General features: G+C 40.0%; 1 protein-coding gene across 1 annotated transcript; it reads left to right on the forward strand.

Moving 5' to 3' along the window:
* Window positions 1–3,688: 3,688 nt before the first annotated feature.
* On the forward strand, window positions 3,689–8,378 carry LOC118407985. The gene is made up of 4 exons (XM_035808590.1): window positions 3,689–3,872; window positions 6,198–6,271; window positions 7,512–7,616; window positions 7,826–8,378. Exons 1-4 carry the CDS (start codon window positions 3,716–3,718, stop codon window positions 7,988–7,990), a joined length of 501 nt encoding a protein of 166 aa, XP_035664483.1. The 5' UTR covers window positions 3,689–3,715; the 3' UTR covers window positions 7,991–8,378.
* Window positions 8,379–15,068: the final 6,690 nt, after the last annotated feature.

Raw genomic sequence — 15,068 nt, forward strand, 5'->3', positions numbered from 1 at the left:
AATAAGGTACGCCAAAAACCAGTTACTGGAAACGGTCAAAATGGATTGTTTCCAAAATCATATCCTGTTGCTTGAGTAACTGATTTGGGGCGTAAATTATAATTGTATTAAGTTACATATTCCTAGTTAGCTAGAGAGGTTTTATTTGATCACAATTTCGTAAGAAAATATTTGAATCTCCTGAGATCTCATTAGGTTTCCATTAACAAAATCTAGTTCCTTTATGGAAATCGTATGTATCTCTCTCTCTCTTTCTCTTTCCCCCTCTCTCTCTCTTTCTCTCTATAGATAACCGGTCTTTTGTTACGTTTCAGTTCCGAGGTCAAGCCGAAGACAAAGTCAATGAGAACAAACCTTTTCCCTTCTTCAAGCCAATCTCATACACGATTAATGAAGACGGGAATGGGTACACCATTGTGGTACTGACATGTTTATTTTCTTAAATGTTGTACATCATGTTGCCAATTATTCATCATTGTCGCTAAACTTCTGCAAGTCCATATTACTTACATGCAAACATTGATTTACATGTAAGTTACAATTATATGAGTCTGTGTGACACAGACTCCCTGCACTCTATGTTTGTCATCGTATGTTTACAGAAAAAGACCAGTAGACGCTCATGTTCTTAGTCACTTAGGAAACTAGTCAACACGGCCTCCAACGCCATTGTAACAAATAGCTGTCAGTCTGACAGCAGTTGATCCATGCACCGGTTTTGTCCTCCTTGGTTCTCCTTGGCTCATATGCAGTAAATAACACGATTTAGGATCTAGGGCCCTGGTCAGCTGAAATCGCTGCTGCTTGAGCAAGCGTGATGAGGTGCACTTTTGGCTAGTGAGGGTAGTGACTGCATCCATACATGTGGTAACTGTGCGGATCTTTTCTCTTTGTTGGCAAAACTGCAGGTTCACGTTGCTAATGTGCCTGATGAGCCCGCGATTGACAAGATTGAGATGTCGGTGAACTGGGGACCTGATCCGGCAACTCCCAAGCTGACGAACGCCATGAGAGGATTGTGCACGTGTCGTAGTGTGTAGATGGTCACCGCACGTGTGTGGCTCCATTGCCATTAAACCGAAAGTCCAGAAATGCATTAAGCAAATTGTAATGAACCACTAAGCTTTTGCTACAACGCCACTTTTATTTCGGTACTTTTGGCAAAGTTTCTTTTAATAAAATGCTAATAATCCATACAAATTTGCAAGACCCCGATGTGTAGACCTGTGGGTGACATACTAAACATCTTCTTTTTATAATGTTTCTCAACTTATCCAATGTCTTTCGTAAGCTCGTAACTAAAATGCTTCATATTTAATGTTTATGGTCAAATTTATTTCAATTTACTTTGATGCGGCGGCGCTTTGATAAAGTTGGAAGAAATGTATTCAACTTTTGTCTTCTTTCTTTCTTTCTTTCTTTCTTTCTTTCTTTCTTTCTTTCTTGGAATGTCTAGTGCCGAATTAAATACTTATTCTTTACCAAATGTCACAGATATGAAGTTCCCAGAATTACGACAGGATGGCTGTTTTATGGCTATGACTTTGATTTTCAGCATTATTTATATCCGTTTATAACCGTATCTTCCATAATGGTTTACGCTGAGAGTATTGATTTCAAAAGCTACCAAAGAACAGTTGTATGGCAATATTCTTGCCATATCAACCATCATCAGGGAGCGTAGGACCAGATTTGCCGGCCATTGTTTTAGGAACAAAGCTGAGCTTGCTAGTGAACTCATTCTGTGGAAGCCAACACACGGGTATACACATGCTGGGCGACCTCAACTAACCTACATAGACCAGCTTGCTCGTGATGTGGGATTGCGGGTCGAGGACTTAAAAAACGTTTTGGGGGAAAGAGGCGTCTGGAAGGAGAGGGACCTGGTCCGGGCAAGCAGCCCGCGATGATGACGATGAAAGTCCATATCCATGCGCAATACGCCGACCGAACAAACACTCACCAAAAAGCAAACCATCCCTTATACTTAACTATGCACCCAAACAACATGTCCTTTATTACGACACAGGAGCCCTCATGGAAGACGGGGGAGGGCGTTTGTTTGTTGCCTGTCACCTAAGGCAATCCATCACCAAATCAGATCCCAGAAATGTTCGTACACGGGGACAGTTCAAAACGTACGGATTGAAGTAAAGAACAGTTGGCAACCGTTTGCGCTATGGGAGGCACATTTTGAATGTTATGCCCAAGTATTGGTAGGGAAGCGAAAGATGTACTGGATGGAACAATACTGTAGACTGTATTAATTAAATATAAGGACACAGTAAAGACACTTGGTCTTTGTTTTCAGGTGTTAGCCAGGTACAAGCCTTAGGATAGGTTGGCACAGGTCACATATCTTAGTGCACAGATAATTACACATAAACGGTTCGCTATTGTGGTTGGTTATAAATATGACTGGGAATGTCGGAGCTGTCAATTATTCCACTAACCATGTTGGCTCTTCTGACATGTTTGGTGACTTTCTGAACGCAGGGGTCACTACCGTTTATGATGCCGCGTCAAGTTTCTATGCTCTCAAAGTCGACAAAAGGTATATGATAACTGATTTATTAATACTTATTGATAAGCAAAATGCACTGTATGCCGAACTGAGTCTGAATATAAATTTATATCTGTTGTGTTGCACACCGTAAATTATTTCGCTCGGTTGCTTGGGTGTTACATGACGTGATTTATCACGTAGAGCACTATGATTTTTGCATACGTGAACCTTAAACAGAGTGTGTGTCAGAAGACGCAAAGTTGCTGAACATATCTAGCGTTACATTGCGTCATTTTGTCAATACGTAACGGTGCCGCTATGCCACAAATAAACTTAGATTGAAGAATAAAATTCTTATTAACGGCACATCGAAGCAGGCAGACGCATCATGAACTTTTTGAAGCGTTTTGCCCAGTCACGTATACGAACTTTTACCACACCTTAAAGGTCAGACAGACCATGAGCAATCTATCTCACTTGACAAGTCTGGCACTTAAGAGTAAGACACAAACGTTTTTTTTTTCTTTCGCTCTATTGCCTTGGCGTTACCTGACCTGATTTATTACATAGATCATTATGACTTTTGCATGCGGCAACTTCAAACGGAGTGTCATGAGAAAAAAAGCACAATCTTTGAACATGTTTTGCGTTACACTGTGTCATTTTGTCAATAGGTAACGATGTCGCTATACCACAAATAAACTTAGATTGAAGAACAAAATTTTTGTTAACGTCAAATCGAAGCAGGCAGACGCATCATGAATGTTTTGAAGTCCAATCACGTATTACCACACCTTAAATGTCACGCAGACAATCTAAAAGTCCTTATCTCACCTAACAAGTCTCGCACTTAGAGCAAGACACAGACGTGAACGAGTCACCCTTCTTTGGTTTGAAAAAAAAATCGGTAAGTTTCGAGTTTTAGAATTTTCCCGCAAGCTTGGTTTCTGTATCACATGATCTATACTGATGTCATGTCGTCTTTTATCCAACGTCACACTACCAACGACCTTCGTTTGAGTCTGTTTATCTACATTTAATGTAGGGCCACTGAAATTCAAATCGCCAGACAACCGAGCGCATTTTTCCTCGAAAATTTACGATATCGTACAGTTAAGCCGTTGAAATGTCCCGTAAAAGTGGTAGGGAATTAAGACATTCTTCTCCATGTTAACGCACAGTCGAGGATTCATCCTGTGGACCTTTATCATGGCCGGGCTTGCAGCACTTCGGAGTACCTTCCTGACACGGCTCCCCGCCAGGTTCGTGCGGCAGTCGGGGGCGTCCCTGGTACCGTACGGGGGGAAGGGCCCGAACATGGGCGACGGGATCTCAGCTCGTCATATGTCAAGCGAGGGTGCGAAAGGTTGGTCATTTACCTAATCTTGCGAAGATTTTAGTGCCATGAGATTCTGTTGATAACAAACGCGCTAAAAGATTGAGTTCTTTTTAATTCTTTTGGGTTCTTTTTGTGCTTTTTTGGTCATGCTAGCCACAAAAGATTTGATTATATGGATGACATATTCTTGGAACGCAAAAACTGATGCGAGTGTCTGAATAACAAAACGTTTGACCAAAAATGTTGCCTTCATTATGAAATCGAAGTGGTCAGGAAGGTTGAACAAATGACCGTGCACACAAAGTATGGTATTTTTCTTACTCAATGGTCACCACGTAACAAGGCCATGAAAGCCACTCAAGGTTACGGGTTACATGATTGGAACTGTAACAGAAACTCTTCGCCCTAGGTCAGAAACATCATGATTGAGACCAGCCCAATTGCTCACTATGAGTGAGGACTAACTGACCCAATAGGCAAAGCAGGGGTTACGAGGGCTACGAAAAAATAGATTCTTTATTTTTATGCTTTTACATCTTCTTCTTTGAACTTAAAAATTGACTTTGGCCTTCGATGACATCAGTATACGTTTTTCGATATTTTTTTTTTTAATCTACGGCATGTATTTGCTCATTTTGCAGCTGCTTTGTACAATTTTCAGCATAGTTTTTTTTTTCTGGAAAAGAAAATTGATGCGCGCACGGACGCCATCCATATAATCAAATCAACATGCCTTTCGCTGATTACAATTATCTATTTGTCACATTCGGACGTCGTTGTGTTAGATTTGCATCACCCTTCATTCTATAAAGGAATATCATTCAAAAAGTACAAGTAGGACTAAATTAAAAAGACAATAGAACACACACAGCGTAAAAAGATTCATTTTTTCATCTATAAAATTCGTTGAATGCTCTTTCAAATTACTCGCCAGAAGCGAGGTAGCCAACGAAAAAGGGATGTGGAGGTCCAAGAAAAAATATGTTGGACAGAGCAATATTGTGCATTGGCTGTAGAATAGTATGAACGCCGAAATGTCACTTTGACACCATCTCGAAAGTTCTAAGATTTGCAGTAGTAAGATCTAGACACTCAGTCTTTGTTCTCAGAGGTTAGTCAGGTATGAGCTTGGGGTGGGTTGGCGCGGGTCACTAGTCCTATGTCACACCAACTGTTCGCTATTGTCATTGAATGCAAATACAGTTGATAATGGCGAAGCTGTGAATCATTTTACTAATTAAGTTGTCATCTCTTACGTGCTTTGCGACTTAATGTTCGCAAGGGTCACTACCGATTACGTTCTCTCAAACGCCCCCCCCCCTAAAAAAACCCACTGAACTCATAGCTGTTTTCTCATTGAAATTTCCATTCTATGTTCTGAGTTCTGTGTAAACAAAATGTCTCTACTGTGAACCATGATCTGTCAGTCTGTGGTTGTGTCACCCAATGATCTATGTTATGTCTTTAACATGTCTTTAAGTTCATCTCAACTGACGACTCAACGGTGAACGGTGCTGAGTCGAATTCATTTATTGTCAGTTTTATGTTATTCAACGTCTTTGACAGCTCAGTTAGGTTCTGTATGTTGCGTCGTTGTTTAAGTTTGTCCCTTTGGTGTCGAAAGTTGTTGTCAAGGTCAAGGTAGGTCCTTTTTGTATACGTATACATGGCCACGGCAACATCAGCAAAAGGGTGCAAATGTTTGTGTAAAAGTCGTACGATTTTGATGCCATGGGATTTTTAAACAGGCCGTGACAGAACCAACCACCGACATAGATCCAAAACAGCATTTTGTGTACTAATACAGTTGAACTTGGCAGGAGACGTACATGCTTGTTCTCCAAAATTTCCGAAGTTAGCGATCGTACGACGATCTCACTACCTTTGTGACCGCGCCCTTAGAGTGGGCGCTGCGTTCCTTATTGGAATTGTGTCACCATTATATTAATTTTATCATCGGAATATCATGAACAATGCCTACACCATGAAAAATACCACAAAGCCTAAAATGATTTGTTTTCATGATGAAATTCGTTAAGAAATCCGTCAAATAGCTCGGACGCATCGAGGTTGCCAACGTGCTGCAGCTTCAGCTATACGCTAAACAGCTCTTCCGTCAAACTAAACTAAGAAGCATTTTCTACTTCTTACCAAAAAATTACCGGCCATTGGGATCGGCATTTTCATGGTTGACAGTATTTACGCTAAGAAAAGTTTTGATCTTACTTAGACAGTTCAAATTGATCTTGACGCCACATGAGGAATTTATAACAGAATTTCAAGCCTAAAAGTTGAGTTTTCTGGCCACGGTATGAGATAAAGCTATAATTACTTCTTACATGTATGTTACAGGAGGTGTAGGTGACGACAAGACTTCTGGAGGGTTCTTTTTTAATGCTGAGAAAGCCTTCTCCGCCTCTCTTGTGGTAAGAATGCAGACTAAGTTTGGTCTCATGGTCGCATAAATTCGTCGTGCGACCTTCGTACGATGGCAAGCTGATGAGGGCATTCTTGGAATAGTCGTGTATATATGTTGTAGAAAATAGCACAACCTTGTAACGTTACGACATCAAAATTGTGCGACAGCCCACGACGTACATGACTGAGCCGTCGCACATGCGTGTCTAATATTGCCTATACACCTTTCTCACGCGGCGGCCATGATAGATCCAAGAAGAGGTCAATGAGGCAAACAGACAAAACTTATTTCTAAAATCAGGTCCCATTTAGTTTTCCCCCAAACCACACAAATTTTCATGATATAAGATGGAATAATAAATATTACAAGAAGTGTTATGCACCGAAAAATGTAGCAATTTAGAGTAGTGTAGACTGACCCCATAGTCCATTAAGAGATGCAAAATAAAAACATAATAATGCAAATTTTTAATGAATTTGCTGCCATTCACTTATTGGTTGATTTCCTATATATAATTGGCAGGCTACCATTGGTCGAACTGCTAATTATGATGGACAGCCTTTTGTTTGCCACATTGAACTCGTTTTAGATCTATCATGGCCGCCGCGTGAGAAAGGTGTATAGCTAATTTACTATGGACATCATTCTATGGGCACCATTCTTATTCAATTTAAAAGTATGTGTAATGCATTCACTATGTAATAATCTATATCATTGCTAACCAAACACCACCAAGTATAAGTATGATTGGTAGGTAGGTTCATTGAATTCGTTTCGTTGTATTCGTCTTCTATAGAAAAACAAAAATGTATAATGAATTTTTCATCTTATTTTATTTATTTCAGAAAAAAAAAAACATTTCACAACTACCACACGTAATGATATATGATCAAGGATTCTTTCGAACGTTGTCGCATTAATTTGCAATGTAAGAGGTACCTTTCACTTGACATTTAATGGGATAGCACACTTCTATGTAAAGCTAAGGGCACAACACGCCGTACGTGCAATTTGTCCATACGTTTTTTTTTTGAGAGGCCACGTCCGCCATGTATTTATATTTCTGAAAACGTATTTCTGAAAACGTTCAGGCTGTACAGGGCAGGCGCGTCGCCCGTGCTGGCACGTACGGGGGACAAATCCACAGCCCGATGTCACAAAAGCACGTATTTGCACGTACGGGGGTTTGCCATTAGCTTAAGCACTGTCTCTACAAGCTAAAACTGAGCCTTTTTTTTACTTTTCAGTTCCGTGGTCAAGCTGAAAAGATAGCCAACGATGGCAAGCCTTTTGACAACTTCATGCCCTTGTACTACCAGGTGGACGAATCCTGGACAAACTACACGATCCAGGTATTGCTACTTTTACATTTACTTTGATATGAGTTCTATTACAAAGGGCTAGCCCTGCTGACAAAAACAGAGATAATACATATGGCATTGGACATGATGATTATCAATAACAATCTTCTACGTTATAGGTCATAAAAAGATAAAAATGAAAACCAAAGAAGAACATGAGTGACTGTGAGGGTTCTTTCTCTTTATTGGTAAAATTCCAGGTTGATGTTTCTGAACCAATCCATATTCGACCTGATGGCCCGATCGGACCGATTTTTCCTCCGCTATTCCTTGAGATGACCGTACACTGGGGACCTGCACCGGCCACTCCAGAGCTGAAGAATGCCATGGTGAAGTTTTTGGGTGACAGTAAAGGAAAAAAATAAACACATCATTATCAACCGCAAAACTTGCTTAAGGATGCCAATACTATTTGAGTTTTTTTCGTTATGTTTCCTTTTAATGAAATTTCAATGCTAATGATTCATTTGGCCACGAGAAGTAAGGTGTATTTAGAGCAACGAGGGTTAACTTGCTACAGATATCACTATTGTATAAGAGGTTTGAACAGTATTAAAGAACTAACACCAAGTACTAGTATTCCGCTTCGTACATTTTTTGTGCATTATGTACGTAGTTGTCAATCATACCATGAAATATCCGTCAAAGATATAAAACAGAGATCAAACGCATGGCTTCTTATATACTACATAGTAATACAAAATATAGGCTCTAAATGTTTCTGCCTGGGCAATTCCATGCACGTTTGTTTACAATTAACTGACTTGAAAAGCTTTATCATGGTAATGACATTCAAATTGACATAATCTATGTGTAATGATACCGTTATATCAGAATCTTACACACCAAAACCAAAAGGTGTGACCTGACGTTGCGTCAACCGCGGTATGGATCAAAAGTGACTCCTAGCAGTTCAAAATATCATTGCAGTTAGGTTGGGACCAGTGTGCAATGCTGCCTTGAACTGCTAGGAGTCGTCACTAACACGTATAGTGCTGCTTGTGCCGCTCGGTACACAGCCAACAAGTTTATTTATTTGTGTATTAAAATGCTGCACACTAGTGTGGTAAACTGGTATAACTTACTATTTTGACAACTACAGTTATGGCTGCCACATTGGTGCCATTTTTACTGTCGAACTAGTCTCACTTCCTCAACTGAGGTCATGGCTTCACGCTCCTTACTGACCTCATTTCTACAAATACAATCAATGTTATCAAAACATATTTTCCATTTTAATATTTTCTCGTCATGTTCATCATCCCCGGAGTGGAAATTCTCTTGTTTTTTTTTTTTCAAAATCTGGCAAATTTTATGAGCGATGATGTCATCCATGAAATTCACTTGCTGTCAGCATATTGCTGTCACCGGTGCAATGGCCGAGTGGGTTGTTCGCCTTGCATTCGGTAGGTCGTGAGTTCGATCCCCGGCCGAGTCATACCAAAGACTTTAAAAAATGGTACATTATGCTTTCTCTGCTTAGCACTCAGCATTCGGGAAAGAGTAATTAAACACACGCCACTACCAGTCGACTAGTCCACTGCTGTAGTGATTGCACAAAGTTGTGTGTCCCAGGGCTACTGAAACGGAGATGGGCGCCGCCCTATGCACCATCAGGCGTGGGAAGGAACTTCGACTTTTGTGACCATATTGCTACTTGGTAAGCTGAAACCCACGCTCATACTGGGAGTTGTCCCTTGCAACCGACACCTTATTTGAACTTAATTCAGACATTGGTTATACAAAGCGTGCAGGTGTCCGTGACTATGTACTGCAAACAAGAGTAAACGGAGCCCTTTTCTTCTGATCATTCTTACTCATTCTTAGCTTCAACCTCAAGCCATGTTCTTTTTTTTTGTCTCTGAATTTCAACCGTAATGTAAAACGTACAAAGCAGCTGCGAAATAAGCAAAAAATGCCACAGATTACCAAAAAATATCGGAAAACGGGAAAGATAAAAGATGTGAAAAAAAACAAACTTTTGACACTTTTTTGGGTCAAACCTGTTCATTTCATATTCACACGCTCGCATAAGTTTTGGCATTTCCAGAGGATGCTATCCATATATATCAATCAAATCAATATGGCCTATATCTAGATACGGCCTTTTGGTCCCTTTATGTCAGAGGCATGCAACTTTCACAACACTTGCGAACTAGGTTGCGTGCTGTGTACTTTAGTACCTGTGTTAAGGTTTGTAACAAAATATAACGTTAGTCAAGCAGGTGCAAGTCCGTAACGGTGTTTCAAAACCTTCTTATCAAGTTCACGTGCACATCGGCAGGGCTTCACGTGAACAGCACGTGATCAGCAAGTTAACAGTTCTTTTGAAGACCAGACATCTAATATAAAGAATGCAGGCGTCCGTAACTTCTCGACGACTTGCAACGCCTACACATTTTTACCCCACCTTTAAAGTTCAAACAGACTCACACAATCTCACCTTACGACTCGTGCCCTTGAGAGCCAGACACGGAGGCGAAAGAGTCACTTTTTTTTTATTCGACGGAATTTTGGTGAGTCTGACTGCTTTTTTTATTAAATCAACAACAACAATAGTACATTTGTCAAATACTAAGACTAGAGTTTGTACAGTCGAGTACTATTGCACATGGAGGGATAACATATACTGGTGTGTCTGGACGAACTACATGCAGTACATGAGTAGTGGAACAGTCATAAAAGACAAATACATGTAGTACATTTGTCAAAATACTGGGGAGCCTGGTAATATGTACAGTCTATTTCTACACTATGATTAAACGTAGTCTAACAATAGGCGGGGATCATTCCAAAATAGTGTGACTGTTTCATGTGCTAGAATTTTCTGTCGGTTGGCTTTTTTTTCCATTTTGGTACTTTCTCGCATGTTGACCGGTCTTCTTTGATTTTTTTTTTTAAATCAGACGAAAATTAATGACCGCGCTGAAGTCATTATAGAATTTACCTGCTGTGGCCTAACTGTGTAAGGATATCAGAAATGTATTTTGTCGATGTTTGTACGAGGATTCATCTTGCGAACATGGCCGGGCTCGCAGCACTCCGGGGTACCTTCCTGACACGCGTACGGTTACCCGCTAGTTTATTACGGCGGGCGGGGGCGTCCCTGGTACCGTACGGGTTCAAGGGCCCGAACACGATCATGATGTTAGGTCGCCGTATGTCATGCAAGTGTTCCAGAGGTAAGTCATATATATATAGAAGTTTTACTATTCAATTTTATTGACAACAAACATGCTGAAAGATAGGAAATGTTTTCTTATTATTAATAAGTTATGCTGTTTAAAAATATCTGGAAACACACAAACAGATTCACCAAAAGCAAGAGTTCGGAGACCCCATACCTCTATGAAATATTCAAAGCCTTTGTAGTTGGTGATTCATCCTGTCTCCATGTCATTGAGTATGCAAATAAGGCTGTGATTGAATAGAATATTATTTATGATGGTCTCTAACCTATCCGAATCTTCTTAAGTACATACTTAATGTATTTTGCCTATTTTTGGTGACGCCTCAGGGGCTAGCCTTATAGTAGAGTGTACCGCCGTTTTTTTAAAGAATTTTAGATTATGTTGTTTGTACGTACTTTATGCATAATGAATGCTTGTTATTCGATGTACAACTTCTTTATTCAAATTTATGTAAATGTTTCGTTGTATAATGTGCAATGTAGGTATGTTCGATGGCATCCAACATCAGATTACTGCCTTTGATGCTCTCTGTATTGCCTTGTTACAATTTCAATGAATATTACTTCTTACAAATATGTATCACCATGTTGTAGACGTAGTGAACGACCTGACCAATAAGGTATTCTTCCTGAATGCTGACAGGGCCTTTTCAGCTTCGCTTGTGGTAAGACGTTTTACTTTTTTGTCTTACTTGTGGTCTCTTTTACCGTGCGATCTTCTTAAATACACGATAGCAAACTGATAAAGGCATTCTTGGTATAGTCGTGTAGTAGAAAATTCGACTATCTTGCTAAGGAAAGCCTTCTTTTTACTCTTCTTCTTCGTCTGTCATAAAGGTTAGTGGAACAACCAGGCAATACCTGTCCATGTGTGCTTGTTAAAGTGTTTACTTACTTTCCTTGTGATTAAAAATGGCAAAATTGAGCTTCAAGACTAATAGTGCAAATACACATGTAGTTTGCATAGTACATAACTGCCAGATATAGATAGTACTATATCTATGTTCACTCCTACAAATCGTTTAACCTACTTACAATTTCTCCCAGCATGAATTACAGTAAAAGAAGAGTTTTTGTCGTATTTGCTGGTGCAGATTTATTACATTATAACAAGCTAGATAGTTTCTATAGATCACAGTTTCATCAAAAGAAGACGTGATATACATGGAGTATACATGCATTTCCACAAATAAGTGTCCTATTTTATTTGTAGAAATAATATAAATCTATGTATATATGTATTTGTAGTAATTGAAAACCAGACTTTTGTTGCGTTTCAGTTACGAAGGCAAGCTGAAGACAAACTCAACGACAGAAAGCCTTTTTCACTCTTCAAACCAATTTCATACAGATTGGATAAATCCGGCAGGCGCTACTTCATTGTGGTACTGTTATGTTTATATTTTGAAATGTTGTTAAATGAAAAATTATTCTCTCTTTGCCGCTATTTCTTTTACATTCCCATGTTATTTGCCGACATTAATTTATATTCTAGTTACAATATTAGTCTGTGTAACACATTGGACGTTTCTCGCCATTCACCTCTAACTCTCGGACCGGAGATTTTTTTACGACTTCGGAGGTAGGCGGACATCCGAAGGGTTAGAACGAATTCCACCAAGAAACCTCTTTCCGATGAGCTTTTGGCAATCGTCTGTTGTCTCTTTATTTTGGGGTAGAAATTCCACTACATATTCTTTGAGTTAAGAAGATCACGTGTCCGTAACGGTCGCGAGTGTACGTTTTAAAGTGACTGGTCATTATTGATCTTGAAGAAGGCGACAGTAGTCTTTGAAAATTTGATCTGTGTATACCTGTGTGTTTGAAGAACGTTTAGTATCTTGCTATATTAAAGGCAACCTAAGCAATGTTAAATCCTTGAAAGTAGAAACAATCTCGATAAGGCAATCTGTACAATAGTGACATCTAATACACTGTCTTAGAACATTTACATCATTATTTCATGACTTGAGCCGTTAAGAAAACAAAAACAAGTCGCACAAGGATTCTTGATCAAGGCCTAATTCTTTTTTTTCGGGGGGGGTCCAATAAGAGGTATATCCAAGGACCGTGGATTGATGAACTCCACAGCTGTGGATTTCATCGGTAGAAGGATGATGAACTCCACAGCTGTGGATTTCATCGATATGTAGTGATGAAATCCACGGGCATTCCGCCGCTAATACTGACATTTGGCTGTGGACTTCATCAGTATGTAGTAATGAAATCCACGGGCATTCCGTCGCTAATACTGACATTTGGCTGTGGACTTCATCAGTATGTAGTGATGAAATCCACGGGCATTCCGTCGCTAATACTGACATTTGGCTGTGGACTTCATCAGTATGTAGTGATGAAATCCACGGGCATTCCGCCGCTAATACTGACATTTGGCTGTGGACTTCATCAGTATGTAGTGATTCTGTCGCTAATACTGACATTTGGTTGTGGACTTCATCTGTATGTAGTGATGAAATCCACGGGCATTCCGTCGCTAATACTGACATTTGGTTGTGGACTTCATCAGTATGTAGTGATGAAATCTACGGGCATTCCGTCGCTAATACTGACATTTGGCTGTGGACTTCATCAGTATGTAGTGATGAAATCCACGGGCATTCCGTCGCTAATACTGACATTTGGCTGTGGACTTCATCAGTATGTAGTGATGAAATCCACGGGCATTCCGCCGCTAATACTGACATTTGGCTGTGGACTTCATCAGTATGTAGTGATTCTGTCGCTAATACTGACATTTGGTTGTGGACTTCATCAGTATGTAGTGATGAAATCCACGGGCATTCCGTCGCTAATACTGACATTTGGTTGTGGACTTCATCAGTATGTAGTGATGAAATCCACGGGCATTCTGTCGCTAATACTGACATTTGGCTGTGGACTTCATCAGTATGTAGTGATGAAATCCACGGGCATTCTGCCGCTAATACTGACATTTGGCTGTGGACTTCATCAGTATGTAGTGATGAAATCCACGGGCATTCCGTCGCTAATACTGACATTTGGCTGTGGACTTCATCACTATGTAGTGATGAAATCCACGGGCATTCCGTCGCTAATACTGACATTTGGCTGTGGACTTCATCAGTATGTAGTGATGAAATCCACGGGCATTCCGTCGCTAATACTGACATTTGGCTGTGGACTTCATCAGTATGTAGTGATGAAATCCACGGGCATTCCGCCGCTAATACTGACATTTGGCTGTGGACTTCATCAGTATGTAGTGATGAAATCCACGGGCATTCCGTCGCTAATACTGACATTTGGCTGTGGAGTTCATCAGTATGTAGTGATGAAATCCACGGGCATTCCGTCGCTAATACTGACATTTGGTTGTGGACTTCATCAGTATGTAGTGATGAAATCCACGGGCATTCTGTCGCTAATACTGACATTTGGCTGTGGACTTCATCAGTATGTAGTGATGAAATCCACGGGCATTCCGTCGCTAATACTGACATTTGGTTGTGGACTTCATCTGTATGTAGTGATGAAATCCACGGGCATTCTGTCGCTAATACTGACATTTGGCTGTGGACTTCATCAGTATGTAGTGATGAAATCCACGGGCATTCTGCCGCTAATATTGACATTTGGTTGGCTGTGGATTTCATCAATATGTAGGGTTGAAATCCACGGGCATTCTGTCGCTAATACTGACATTTGGTTGGCTGTGGATTTCATCAATATGTAGGGGTGAAATCCACGGGCATTCCGTCGCTAATACTGACATTTGGCTGTGGATAGTAAAACGCCCTTTCACTAATACTTTTACACAGAGTAATCTATTTTAGCTGATTTATGTCAATCGATTGTGTGATACAATATTAATAAAGATACCATTTGTAACAATTTGAATTGATTGACTATACAGAGCTAGAAGTACGAAAATGTTACTTTGAAAGTGATTTGCACAAAGCTAGAATGGCTTTATTGAATCGTGGAGTATATTATTGACAATACTAGTAAACACAACAGACACAGCCTCCAACAGACTCTAACCAGAACAACACAATGTCATGTAAAATATTTCTGGTACATTTCTAAGTTAAGCTGGATTCAAAAGACAAACACCTTTACTTTGTGCATCATATATTTTAGTCGCATGTTTGTGACTAGTGACCTTCTGTTTAATGATCGACGTGCAGTCTAATAACTGTTATCAGACTGCACGTCGATTAGCAAATGAAATACAACCCCTTTATACTCTTGTAGACAATTAGAACCTGGGC

The sequence above is a fragment of the Branchiostoma floridae genome, unplaced genomic scaffold (genome assembly GCF_000003815.2).
Source record: "Branchiostoma floridae strain S238N-H82 unplaced genomic scaffold, Bfl_VNyyK Sc7u5tJ_1514, whole genome shotgun sequence".
Classification (NCBI taxonomy): domain Eukaryota; kingdom Metazoa; phylum Chordata; class Leptocardii; order Amphioxiformes; family Branchiostomatidae; genus Branchiostoma; species Branchiostoma floridae.